The following is a 14,297-nucleotide window of genomic DNA, read 5'->3' as shown; positions in this document are numbered from 1 at the left end:
GAGGGGCGGGGGGGCAGTGGGATGGGGAGGGGCTGGGGGCAGTGGGAGGGGTCGGGGTATGGGGAGGGGCGGGGGGGCAGTGGGAGGGGTCGGGCTGTGGGAGGGGAGGGGGGCAGTGGGATGGGGAGGGGCTGGGGCAGTGGGAGGGGTCGGGCTGTGGGGGGGGCAGTGGGATGGGGAGGGGCTGGGGGCAGTGGGCGGGGTCGGGCTGTGGGAGGGGCTGGGGCAGTGGAGGGGCCGGGGTATGGGGAGGGGCGGGGCAGGGGGCGGGGTCAGCGATCGGCCACGCCTACGCCCTGCCGCCGCCGCCGCTGTCCCCCCCCCCGGGGCCGCGCGGGGGGCGGAAGGGGCGTGTCCCGCCGGCGGGCGCGCGGGCAGCGCCAGTCGCCATGTCCGGGAGCTGCCGCCGGGGCCAGACGGCGAGCCGGGCCATCCCCGCCAAGCGCCTCAGCCTGCCCGACGGGGCCGCGCTGCCGCCCGGCGACTACAGCACCACGCCGGGGGGCACGGTGTTCGGGACCACGCCGGGCGGTGAGCGGGGCCGGGGCCGGGGCCGGGGCGTGAGCGGGGCCGGGGCCGGGCGGTGAGCGGGGCCGGGGCCGGGGCCGGGGCGTGAGCGGGGCCGGGCGGTGAGCGGGGCCGGGGCCGGGGCGCGAGCGGGGCCGGGGCCGGGGCCGCCCGCTTGGGATCGAGCCGGGCTGCCAAATGCACAACACAAATGAATGGGGGGGGGGAGGATTTTTTTTACTTAATCTTACACGCTAGCGACCTTGGGAGGAGCCGGTTAGGGTAGTGAGCTTTAAAAAAAAAAATTCAGGCAGAAGCCTGACGCTTCAATCGGCGTCTCTTTAAAAAAACAAATAGCAGCAGCAGTTGGGCTGGTCTAAGAAAGTTTGGACACAGAAACCGAAGGTCTTGGCGTCTTTTGGGCGAGGCACCCGTCTTGTTCTCGGGGAGCACAATCAGCAGGACCTTAGGTGCCTCTTCCAATCGTTGGGCCACGGGTGCAGGAGAGTTAGGAGCCACGGATTATTCCTCAGTAGGTGTTTGCATGCCGTGGTAAGTGACAGCTGTCACTCTCACATGTTTCACCCCATTGATGGGGGAAAGTGAATGCGACGGGAAGAGTGTCGTAAAGGCAAAAAAACTGAACACATTCTTAAATGAAAAGCCTGTTTTGGCTAGAAGAAGAAGTTAAATACTCAGAAGGCTGAAAGATAATCAGTATAGAATAGGACAGATGATTAAAAAATAGCAAAAAGGGATGGGGAAATTTTTCAAAATATCTAGTCACTAGTAGTAGCCTTTATTTTCAAGAATTCTATTTAATTTCTCAGTGATCTGGGTAATCCGGAGAATTAATATTTTAATGCATGCTTCTTTATGGATTGAAAAGTATAGGGTGAGTTAAAAAGTTCCATGTAGTAATGCAGTTTGGTTCTGCTTGTTATCTGTTAACTTGCATTTTATTGCTGCTGGGTAGTTACCATATTTTTATGTTCTCATGCCTGCTCCCCTGTAATTTATTAACAATGGAGTTTTCATCTCTCTTTCCAAAACTACTATCAATAGTCTAAAATAAAATTCCTTCAAACCTCACTTTAAATGTACTGATCTGTAGACCAGCTTGAATTAAGAAATTGCTAATATTTCTTAATATAGTATAGTCTCCCTGATCGTCCTTGTGCTGATCCATAAACCCAGTAGTTATTATGAAAAGACCATTGGACTGTTCAGTAGCAGAGACAGTTCTCAAGTGCAGTCCTGTTTTACATAAATACTTGTTCCTTTGGAAGGTTTAATTAAAAAGCTTTAACAAAATGTCATCATCCCTTTACAGGTGTACTGTAAAGTATTGTAAACAATCCATCAAGTTGCACTATTCAGAATAAAGGAGCAAATTTAATTAGCCATGGAACACCCATGACTAATTTTACAGAGCCAAATGTTCTCCACTTTAATCTCCCAAGTAGTTCCATTGAGGCAAACAGGATTTAGTGCCAAAATCAGAAATCCCCAGTAACCGTCCTGGCCGTTGATGCAAATTATCACAGTTTGGTTCTGTTGGTCTTAGAGGCCTGGTCTATACCTAAAACTTAGGTTGATCTAGCAGTGTCACTGATGGCTTGTCTACACTACCGCACGGGGTCAATCTAAGATACGCAACTTCAGCTACGTAAATTGCATAGCTGAAGTCGACATACTTAGATCTACTTACCGTGCTAAGTCGACAGCTAATGCTCTCCCATCGACTCCACTTGCACTCCTCTTTCTGGTGGAGTATCAGAGTCGACGGAAGAGTGCTCAGTGGTCAATTTATCACGTCTATACTAGACCACGATAAATTGACCGCTGCTGGATCAATCGCTGCCCACCAATCCGGCGGGTAGTGTAGACAAGCCCTCAGACTGAGGGACATAGTTAAGCCCACCTAAGCACTGGTGTAGACACTGCTAGGTTGGAGGAAGAATTCTTCTATCAACCTAGCTACCCCTTTTGAGAGGGTGGATTTACGACAGTGACAGAAAAACCCCTTCTGTCTCTTTAGTAAGTGTCTGCCTTGCAGCAACATAGCTGCAGCTCTGCTGCTGTGCTATAGCGCTTGTAGGAGAGACAGACAGACCCGTAGTTGGTTCTGAGGAAGTTTGGAAGGGCAAATACGTTCTCTGTGGCTTTTGGAGATTATTACCCTGAGATTTAAAATTGGTTTGACTGTTTATGATCTCCCTGTTTCTGATACGTTCCAAGCAAACTCAGTACGTGTTTTCTTCCTTTACCTTGGGTGAAAATGAAAGAATTGGAAAAATCCAGATATGAACCCCAGGGAGTCATGTTAAGTCATTATGGGATGATACTGGAATATGATTTCTCAGAGAAAACCACAGGAGAGCTTGACTATTTTGTGTTCCTGAAATAGTCACTTTAGTCTCATGTCAATATTATTACAGAATGAGTGGGCTTTTAGTTTTTGAATAATTTATTTAAGGCCACTGATTAGGAAACGCTTCACAGCTACCAACTTTTGCAGGCTCTGTGGCAATAGGCTAAACTCCATTCTGCAGAAAGAAAGGGAAATAATTTGCTTTTTGAGTCATTGGACGTGTGCGAGTTAGCTCTCCTTTACTTCTTGACCCCTAGCTCTGGCTTTACGATGTCTCCACTGCATAGAGTCTAACAAAGATGAGCTCTTCCTTGACTAACGTGTCCTGAGGTGACCCTGGGAGAGCTGTAACCCTGAGATGTACTGCCGGCGTCCCTCATGTACACTGTTGGAAGTGGAGTTCCCTTTATCTAACTTGCTGTTTTCAGTGGCATCAGGAAAACACCCTCCAGTCATCCAAAGGAGTTAGTGAGTCCCCAGAATGTACTTTAGTGAATAGAAATGTTCCTCCTGGGAGAACATCTGGGCACTTCTTTGGGCCCTCTGGAAAGCCAGGATTCTCCATTCGCAGGAACATGTGGGCAGAGATGTTCACATTGGGCCGGAGTAATTCCTGGGTCTGTAAAATTCAGCTGCTGAAGTAGATTTAAAACCTTTGAATTGTGGTTTACTGTGGGTCCAAGCTTAGCCTTGGTGCCACCAAAATGAGCTAAGGATTCAGATGCGCCATCTCGGAACTGTTACCTGATCCTTCTGTGCTCCAAGAGCCCCATCAGAACGGGATCAGAGAGCAGGGGAAAGGACCCACTACCCTGTGGCAGCACAGGAGGTGAAAAGTGGTTTTCATTTGCAGCAGTCGGGAACAAAAAAATAAATAAAATTAAATCAGACCTCAGCACCAAGAAGTGAGAGTGGGAGGGTTGTGGGGAAGAAACAGTCATAACCTTTAAACCTACGGAGACTGTTCTCTTTAAAAAGAAAAGGAGTACTTGTGGCACCTTAGAGACTAACCAATTTATTTGAGCATAAGCTTTCGATGAAGTGAGCTGTAGCTCACGAAAGCTTATGCTCAAATAAATTGGTTAGTCTCTAAGGTGCCACAAGTACTCCTTTTCTTTTTGCGAATACAGACTAACACGGCTGTTACTCTGAAACCTGTTCTCTTTAATATTCCACTAAGGGCTTGTCCTGGATCCTTGCCAGGGCACATGGATATTGTCCTTCTCTCAGTAAATTCCACATCAGCTAATTGCTTGGGAGCTGTGGCCAGCTCTGCTTCAGGCACTCAGTTCCTTGATGTAAACACACATCATGTAGAATGTTCTTGTCCGTGGGTTGAAATGAGCAGTGGAGAGTGGGTGATTTTGAGTGTAGCACTCTGATCGCTGGCAGAGGGATTTGCCAGTGAGAAGAATGTTTCTACAGTTTTTTATGGGGAGTGTGTAGTGCTCTGGGTTGGGAAGGCTTCTCTGTGCTGTGTATGCTTCCAGCTCAGTATACCCACACCACACCATACAGTTTTTGTGGCTGGGGGGAGGCTGGTTACCTTGTCCATCTTGACCAGAAGGCAGCTGAGAGAATAAAGTATGCTTGGCCATGCTGTGAGAATGCTGAATGACCCCTAAAATGAACCAAAGGCAGAAGCTGAAATCACGCATGGCTTTTTAATGAGTTCAGCAGCTGGGGAGCTGCAGCAGGTTGTCACTGTCAGGGCCTGAGCCTGCATTCCTTGTCACCCTACACTCCCCCGAGAGTCAGTGGGAGCCTGGGGCACACAAGGAATGTGAGGTTGGACCCAGGGACCATACAGTTAACAGGTTAGAGCCATTAAACTTTTGAAGACAATAACTGCTGAGCCAGAAACGTGAGCACTTTCTAGGATTTAGTAACTTGTGCATCACTTCCAAGAGGTATATCATTGTCCTTAAGAAGGAAACTGATAGGTCAGGATGTCAAATTCTGGAAAAAAAACTCTCTTAATTAGGAGTCTGTAGTGCACTAGTCTAAGTTTGCTAGGGTTTCAAGGAGCTTTCTTTGTTGTTAGGAATGCATCCGATGAAGTGAGCTGTAGCTCACGAAAGCTTATGCTCAGATAAATTTGTTAATCTCTAAGGTGCCACAAGTACTCCTTTTCTTTCTGCTATTCAGAACCCCCTGTGCATATCTGGGGCTCTATTGGAAATGAGGGGCAAACCCATGAATCAGCTGTCGTGGGACAGGGAGTAAAGCTTGCTTTGCAGAAGCTGATGCAGGTTATTTCACCAAATGGTTCTTATAATAGCGTGAATTGAAACTGAGATTTTTTTGTTAACAGATTTGCGTGCTTCTCTGATAGAAGAGGCCCTACCATCCCCTTGTGTTGACAACTGTTGTAACAAATCAAAGCATGGTATACAGGGTATTTAGTTCCATAAGTAATAGCTCAAGGCATGTGACTCTGCGTGAATGAATGTAAACCAGGAATTGCAGTTCTTCAGCCTGTTATGAAATGTACTCCTAGTACCTAGTATACTAACTGCAGTTCTAGGAACCCGTCCTTATTTTGTAAGTCTTCCAGCTACCAAAGTCTATAACTGCAGGCTAGGGTTGTTTCTTTACCCGAATCCTGATTAATTGCACTTGTACTGGAGCATAGATCTGAACTGGCGACATTGCTGGTATAATTCTACCTCCTTGATCTGTAGAAACTAGTCACAATTATCTTCAATTTTGAAAAGGTTCCAATGTCTTGGAAAATCATTAGCATAATTTCCTCGAAATTTAATATCTAGTTACATGACTTTACAGCCATGATATGGAATATAGGAGTGTGCCTAGCATTCCAGGAGAGACGTTATCTCTGATTTCTTCTTGTCCACATGCATACCACCAGCTGAGATCATGGGGGGCTGGAGGGAGGGAAGGGATTCCTTTGTCCTATTTGGTTGGATGGGGGTAACGTATTAAATGTCCAATCCTGAAATGAGAGGTTGCAGCCCTCGCCTCGGAGTGCTGTTTTGAATTATTTCTGTATTATGGATGTTTTTACTCTGGTTTGATATTTTTCCAACATCAGATGCCTTGGTAGGGGAATGGGCGGCTCAGCCTACACAATGTTCCTTCTAAATCCTTGCAGGGTCTCTTGGTCTGAACTCTGCCGTCACCTCAAGGGTTGCTTTCTGCCCACTAATAAAGATGTAATTTTATTCTGCTCTAACAAACCAGCAACAATAGGGTGGGGTCCCATTCACCACTAAAATAAACAGCAAATAAAATGGGAGTGATGTCTTGGTTTTAGTTCTGTAATCCTGACAAATGTAAACAAAGTTTTCTGAGCTGGACAGCCAGCCAAGACCGCACAAAGGCAATACCGCCATGCAGAAAACTCTTCTCCAATAATATTAAACATCTGACTTAACAAAGAGAGGCAATTTCCACTACAAATTTCCTGATCTATCTGCTTAAACATGTGGGCTTTCAGAATTCTAGGTAGTCTCAGAAAAGCATGTGAAATTTATGTACTGCAGCCAGAAGGGAGATGGGATGAGACTAACAGAAGCAGTTTAAATCTTAATTTGACTGATTTTTTCCTGGTTTTGCAGGAGCGTAAATATTCTTTTCATGTAGACTTTGTAACTAGGTGTTCACTGGGAGGCAGTGTGTCCTAGTGCATTGAGCACTGGACCGGGTCCTGCATTCTGTTCCCAGCTCTGCTACTGGCCTCTCTGTGGCTCAGTTTTATGTAAGTTAGGGCTAATGATACTTGCTTTCCTTGTAAAGCACTTTGAGATATGCTAAAAGCTGACAGTATTTCACATTTTTTCCCCTGTAGGTACAAGAATTATTTATGACCGGAAGTTTTTGATGGAATGCCGCAATTCCCCAGTTGCCAAAGCCTCACCTTGTGACCTTCCAGACATTCCAGGTGTTACCAGTCCAAATGTGGAGGAGTTGAAGATTGAAAACAACCATGTCCACAATTACGAGGAGAAGGTGGGCGTAGGTGAGTGGGCACCCCCTGGCAAAGCCTGAAAATAACTTGCAAGTTGCACCTTTTCTCCTTGGAAAATACACAACAGCACACCCGGACTGGAGCCAGAGTATTGTTATAACAGCTCGGGAGGAATTGAGGCTTGTGTGTGGATTGTGGATACAGGCTAAATCAAGATATCTCTGGGTCTGACATTGTTCTTATACCGACCGCATCACTGTAGTATGAGCACCTTCCAGTAATGCATTAACATCTATCACGCGTGGTTCCTTCTTTCTCTCCCTCTGTCTCATTCATATTAATTTAGCAGCAGTGAAACGTACTGCTGGATTAACAGCCCAGGAGACTGAATTCTCTATCTGTAGAACAGGTGCAGCCCAGCTTTGCCAGTTACGTCCTTTGCTAATGTGCTTCTTCCCTACACCAGAAAGGTATGGGAATTGAGTTTGTGGCCCATACAGTTCTTGATCTCTCTGCAGATATGTCTAGTCTCAAGGACCAATTACTGTAAATTGCACTGTCAGTGTTGTGATGTGGGCATGTGTCCACTGAAAACTAAGAAGGTTGAGTTTCCTAGCTTAGCTCACATCAACTACTGAGCAAGATTTGGCTGGTAACTTTTGGTTACTGTCTCACTCCCCTGACTTCAAATATCAAAACTGATCAGCCTACAAGTCAAAGTAAGATTTGTTCCTCTTCTGAAAAGTTTCTTCTGCATCACTGGCAATAAGGAGCGTAGCAGAGCTGACCATTTATGTCGTTTGCAGTGTTGTAGCCGTTTCGGTCCCAGGATGTTAGAGACAGGGTGGGTGAGGTGATATCTTTTATAGGGCAGTGGAGTAGTAGCATCCTTGCTTATGCTGGCATCCTATCAATAGCAATCATACATGCAACAGTAATTGCATCACGCTGTGCTGACTAAAAATTACATTTGCCTCTTGTTGCGAACAGAAACCCACATTCATGGTCAAATGTGTCATAGGGAAAAGGTAGAAAATACTTCTGTTGTTGTGGATTTTTTTTGAGAAGGGCTCCAAATGAAGAGCGGAATTCTCCTCTCAGATTTGCTCAGATGCATCATGTTTCTGAGGCTCTGTGTGCTCTGTGCTGGCAGAGTAGATGTTCTTTGTGTAGAAGAAGAGCAGAACATCAGACCACCTAAGAGGAATGGTTTTCCCCCTAAGACAGAGCAAGCCTCCATCTCTCACAACAGTTCTCCAGCAAGACTCAATCCCTATACCCAGCAGGCTGAGAGTTTCCCCAATCTTCACTGCCACATCCAAACTTCTGTGCTCTTGTGAGGCTGCTGATCTCTGAGTGTCACATCCGTGTAGTGTTTGATATTTAACATAGGACTTCATCAAGTACTCACCTGCATTTTTGTCGTTTCTTTTCAACAGGCGAGGAAGCTCAATTTGACATGGACATCTAAAGTGTGTGCCCTGAGAGTGTTTGTCTGGTGAAGAATGGGACCTCGGTGTGAGGGCTCCCACCAGCTAGGCTTTTAGAATAGCCAGGCTTTTCTGAGTGACTTGCTCTTTCCTGCAAAGGGCAGTCCATTCGCTTTGACTGAGAGCAGAACACATTCTATTACGTGAGGACTGAAAGTATCAGCTGATTCATATGGGTATAAATCCATGAGTATGGCTCCTGCTGGCGATGGACAACAGTGAGAGGAAGAAAGCTCTCTATGATTTTTTATTTCATGTTTCTATGCCTTTGTTAATTGGTGTATATCAGTACTGTAAAGGTGACCGAAATGTAATATCAGGGGAGAAATAAAATCATTTAGGGTCTCCAGGTTTGGCTGTTAATGCCGTACTGTGGGTATTTGGTCTTTGCTGAGTATAGCAAGCTAACTGCTGCCTATTACTGAGCTGGAAAGATATACTAGGGCAATCCCACAAACTGGATTGAGGCCAAAGTCTTTCATACAAGGGCCTGGGCCTAAGTGCTCCAAAAAGAGACACTGGGCAGCACCCACTGATGTACCTTAGAGTGTAGGTGATGGAGTTCCCCCTTGGTGTGCCAGAGGATGGACTTGGCTGGGGCCACCAGAATCAGAGACCACCTGGACTACAATCAGAGGGGCTGGGTGCATCCTGCAGCACTTGACCAGCGAATGGGGCTGCCTACCCTGTGTGTCCCTTGTCGTGTGCTTCGGGAGGTGAGGGCAGCCTGGTCTCCTGCTTCTCTTACTTTCCTTGAGCTGGTCCTGTGGGTGGGTGCTCCCACCCCTCCCCTTCCACAACGTGTCATTGGGCCTCTACCCCCACGCCACCTCAGCCAACTGAAAGACATCCAGCTGGTCTGGCTCCAGACTGCGTCCGCAGCACATCTGTACACACTCATGCCCCATAGCATCCCTTTCCTTGCCCTTATGCCCCACACAGGGTGGCAGGACCTGTTGGTGCATGGGGAGGGTGAGGAACTCCAGTGGGCCAGAGTATACTCTGGGCCCACCAGGGATCTTGGTGGCTCCTCCGTGGAACCATGAGCACAGGCGTGTATGTGACATGGTTCACAAATTCCCTGACACTTGTCCCTTCTGCAGTGAGAGGGAGACCCCGGCATACATTCATGTAGCGCATCAGGTTGCAGCCCCTCTGCCAGCTCCTCCCAAACCTCTTCCTGAGGTTCCGGCTGCACTCTTCCCCACACCTGCTGATTTATGGACACCCTATGCAGGACCCCACACTTACAGGACAACCTTGTCAGCCTCCTCCTGGCACAGGCCAGGACCGCTATCAATCACTCCAGGAGGGGTGGGGGCTCTGCAACTTGGGGATTATTTCCAGTCCCTTGTCCAGTCGTGTCTCCGGGCAGTGTCCATTGACTTCTTAGACACCTCTGAGGAGCGGTAGGCCTTCCTGAGGGTTCTCTGCACAGTGTCCTCCTCTAGAGCCCTCATTTTTAACCTGTGACCTCACTCCTATTCCTGTTTTCTCCTTCCTTGTCCCATGGATGCCATTGTGCCCCGGGCTTGGTTCCTCCCTGTTAATTGGCAGGGCGGGGGAGGAGCAGGCATTTAGGTTTTGGGGAAGGACCTAGACCTGCCAGGCCTAGTCTTGCAAATAGCACACACTGATAATCCCCATTACAAAACATCTAGAATGCCCCAAAGGCCAGATAGCCTTTTAGGACTGAGGTCACCTTTAATGCTTCCAAGGACTACTAGAAATCCACAACACCCCAATGTCTGGTCACTTGCAAGAGATTGAAACGTCTTCCCAGCATGCTTCCAGAATGAGTTCTCAAGCCCTGTGTCATTAGAGGCTCTGTAGCCATCTTCTCTGGTGGTTCATCCTTTCACAAGCACCCCAAAACACCCCTCTTGCATACAATCACCTCCCCTCCTCCCTCAAAAGAGGATTTAATAGCTTCCTTCTGTAGCAGGGCGAGCCTCAGCAAGCCCACAGGTGGAAGCTCTCTCTAGCCCATCTAGTCTTAAAAGGAGACACCTGCAGCTATGTCTGCTTAAGAGGAGCAATTCAGCAGCTCCTCTGCTCCCAGAGTGGAGTCTGCAGCAAGTCTCCTACCCGCAGTAGGAAGGACCTCAACACCTGTCCCCCATTCTACCTAGCATCATCTTCGAGGTAGGTAAGTCTGAGCCTCCAGTTCAAGTGTATTGATTAGGGACTCCCTGCAATCCCTCTTCAACCAAATCACTAAACCCTTTCATCATATAAATGATGACTGCTTATCCTAGTTCTCTCTCGAGTGTCTCTTCTTTCTGACCTATATTAAAATTCTTGCTTAGAGCTTGTCTTTCACCAGATCACTTTGGTACAGGGCACCAGGCCCAATCCAGCATTTCTGTACTGACAAAGCTAATTGAAATCAATAATTTTGCTGGAGTCAGGACAACTGGATCAGAGCAATGCATGGTAGCAGGTTGCAGACAGCACTCTAGTGTCTTGCTAGCTAGATACTGTCTTTAAATTCTGAGTTTCCTTTATAATTCTCTGCTTTTATTGGGCAGGGATTATTTATAGCTTGACAATAAATACCAGCTTTGACCTGATGTTTAGTTTTCAATGCTGTTGAAGGCACAATGGGCTGCTGGTTTTGTCTGACTGGGTGCTTGAGGGCGGGAGTGAACACAGTGTAAAGCATTGGGATGTGGATTGGAAGTTGGGCTTTCCACAAGACTATCTGGGGGAGAAGGCAGATCATGTGTCTTCATCTGCTTTTTACTGTTGAAAAGTCTGCTAATGAATTACAAAGGACACATCACATTAAACTACTCTGAAACCTGTCATTAAATTACTCTATTACTCTGAGAATTACAAAGGAAACAAAGACAAAAGAAATGACACCGATCAAACTGCATTGAAGATAAGGTTTGAAATGAAACACTTGCAATCTGACAGGAACAGGTATTCAGTTGTCATTCCATCCCTATCTTGACACTAGTGCTGAGCACTTGTGTAGGGTTTTAATGTGATCTGTATCCAGGGAACTTTTCCTACCATTAGCAGAATGTGTACAATAGAGCAAGTTACTACTGGAACTTACTGCCTCTCTTTGTTAATTGGTAAATCCATATGCACCTCACTTGGCTGAGTTTTCTTTCTTTCGTTCAAGGGCTGGTAGCTATGCACAAGAGTTGATCGTATTCATGTTTTCCAAAAGGAATCCAATCTTCCGGTCACTGATCTAACCAGCAGAGAACTGGGGGTAACAGCTTAGGTGCTTTGTGTCTGTGCTGAGATGGCTTTTCTGGAGCAGTATCCAGACTGGGCATTAAAGATACCAGCACAAATATCAGAACCACCAGAGCAGAACTTAACATTTCAACTATCCTATCCAAATTACGGATGTTGTAGAGAGAAACTAGAGGGATTAGCACATGACATGGACTATTTGCTCTAAATAAACACCCATAAACAGAAAAGGAGTACTTGTGGCACCTTAGAGACTAACCAATTTATTTGAGCATGAGCTTTCGTGAGCTACAGCTCACTTCATCAGATGCTTTCAGGCCTGCTCCGTGCAATTTCTCAACCAATGTAACTATTTTGTGAGGGGGTGGGGGGGGGGGTTGGTTTATTTGTTTTTAAATTGAAATAGTTACACTGGTACAACCCGGAGGGGGACAGTTCTCTCAGTACAAAGGTGTCTTAGAGCATTACAGCATTTTCACTTTCCCAAAACTATACTGGTCTAAAACTGCGTCTATACGAGGGGATGCTGTACTGTTTTACCTGCACTGGTATAGTTAAAGCAATATAACTTCTGTGTGTAGACAAGCCCAGGCTGTGCACTCATTATCTTGAGCGGCCAGTCAAGTTTGGCTCTGCAGAGAACTGGATAACATGAGTTTCCATACACCAGGATGCTCAGGTCGCATTTCAAAAACAGGGTTTTTTCAAACCAGCTGAGGGACACTGGCAGACAAATGACAAGGTGAGCCATTTACAAAACAACTGTTACATGTTTGACACTTCAGGGTTTTGCATAGACTGCAGGATAAGCCCATTCTAAGCAGATTTTTCTCTATTAGAGAGCATGCTGTGATGTTTATCCAGCATCAGGTTACAATAAGGAGCACAGTTATTAAGGATTTAATGCAACCTAAGTGTATCTAACCTGAACTATCAAAAGCAGCTCTGTTGTAGGAATACTGGTTACAGGAGTCATACGTGATGTTCCTTCCCCTTTCCAAGGGGTGACAATAGATCTGCTACAGGAAATGTTGCACAGTTTATAGGACAGCCTGCAATAAGCTGCTACAAAAATAAAAAGGCATGTCCAGCTGATTTGTCTCTGGAAAGATGGTCTCATTTTTTGTGAGAGTTTCTCAGCCCATGGGATTCTTTAACAAAGCTCAGCTAGGAAGGGATGTTTGATACTGTAGGTGTTTGTTTTGGTGCAAAAGTGGCTGGACATTTATTCCCATTAAAATCTTTATGTGCTCCCAGTTGGACTTTTCAGATGAGCACTGCCTCTTGCTAGAAGTAATCACGGTAAATTAACTTTCACTGATTCTGTTTCCCACATCATCTACAATAGCCACATTGAACATATAGCAAATACTTCCAAATATCGTTAATCCTTTCTGCAATTACGCATAGGCAGATATGTCACTTCTGAGTATAGGTCAAAGATTTTCAAAAGTGCCCAGTGACTTTGGGTGTCTAATTTGAGACATCTTAACAGGCCCTACATTTTAGAAAGTGCTGAGCTCCCCTGCGATCCAAACTTTTTAAGGTTCTCATGTTGGGCACCCAAAATCACTGTTCACTTTTAAAAATCTTGGTCATAAGAGCTCACATATCAAACGAAGGAAGTATTATGGCCTGTTATACAGGAGATCATAGTAGATGATCACAGTGGTCCTTCCAGGATTTATAATCTATGAATCAGACAGTTGGCCCCAGAGCCACAAAGGTATTTAGGCTCCTAACTTCCACTGAAATAAACAAATGAAAGTTAGGAGCCTAAATACCTTTGTGGATCTGGGCCTTGGCCCTTGCCTCATCAAAGCCAGTGTAGCCTCCACAGGTGATTCATACTTGATGGTTCAAAGAAAGGCAAAGTATCACCGTGAAGCACCTAGTCAAGTATGAAATGCTCTAGTGGAAGGCAGAATTCCTTCCTGACTCCTGGAGCGATCAGCCCTGAAGCCTGAGATTTGATTACCTATATATTTTCCTTATCCTAAATTGCTTAGAAATTGTGTTTTGCAAGCTGTAAAGAGCTTGGTCATATCCAAAGCATGTACAGAAAACTACAATTGATCAAATAAATCACTGAATAATTTTTTGGTAGATTCCACGATATCTTTTAAATAAGCTATTTGATGTTTATTATTATCTCCCATCCAGTTATAAAGCTGAACCAAAGAAGAGACGCAGCTTCTCTCAAATCAAGAAACATCCGGCACACTGTACTGTAGACATCTGTCGCCATTATTATGTACCCTATCACTGAATGATGGAGTTTTGTGATGTTCAGTTTTATTAACCCCCCCAATTAGTTCATAAAATAGGAGTCCTACTGTATATTCATGAATAGTTTATTGGAACTACATGCTATTTTAAAAATGCATGTTGATTTGTTGTGTATTCACCTGGCTGGTCCCCTGACACCGATTCTCCTTTGCATTCATTAATCCTTACACCAGTCCTCTGAGTTTGTAAGCAGTAGGAGTCTCAGTTGCCTCCAATGAAGTGAGTTGTAGCTCACGAAAGCTTATGCTCAAATAAATGGGTTAGTCTCTAAGGTGCCACAAATCCTCCTGTTCTTTTTGCGGATACAGACTAACACGGCTGCTACTCTGAAATTTACAGATGGAGCAACATTGGCCCAGATCTTGCCCCCCAAAGATTACACAGGGAGATTCTAAAAGTCTGGAAGAGCTCTGGAGAGTGGTGCTGCCTTACAGCCCTCTGCTCTGACCACTCTGTAGCCCTTCTTCCCAGGGCAAGGTATAAGAGTGGG

At 45.9% G+C, this 14,297-nt stretch overlaps 1 protein-coding gene across 3 annotated transcripts; it reads left to right on the top strand.

The window, feature by feature from the left end:
* Positions 1-364: 364 nt before the first annotated feature.
* Positions 365-8,651, top strand: EIF4EBP1 (eukaryotic translation initiation factor 4E binding protein 1). 3 transcript variants are annotated; one of them, XM_048829128.2, is made up of 4 exons: positions 365-531; positions 5,196-5,270; positions 6,693-6,863; positions 8,252-8,651. In XM_048829128.2, exons 1-4 carry the CDS (start codon positions 390-392, stop codon positions 8,281-8,283), a joined length of 420 nt encoding a protein of 139 aa, XP_048685085.1. In that variant the 5' UTR covers positions 365-389; the 3' UTR covers positions 8,284-8,651. The 3 variants fall into 3 exon arrangements, with proteins under 3 accessions (XP_048685085.1, XP_048685084.1, XP_048685086.1); XM_048829127.2 differs by having other exon boundaries at positions 5,196-5,279; XM_048829129.2 differs by lacking the exon at positions 5,196-5,270.
* Positions 8,652-14,297: the final 5,646 nt, after the last annotated feature.

This window comes from Caretta caretta, chromosome 26 (assembly GCF_965140235.1).
Source record: "Caretta caretta isolate rCarCar2 chromosome 26, rCarCar1.hap1, whole genome shotgun sequence".
Classification (NCBI taxonomy): Eukaryota; Metazoa; Chordata; order Testudines; family Cheloniidae; genus Caretta; species Caretta caretta.
The sequence above is the reverse complement of the archived record's forward strand: the minus strand, read 5'-3'. Positions and strand labels throughout refer to the sequence as shown.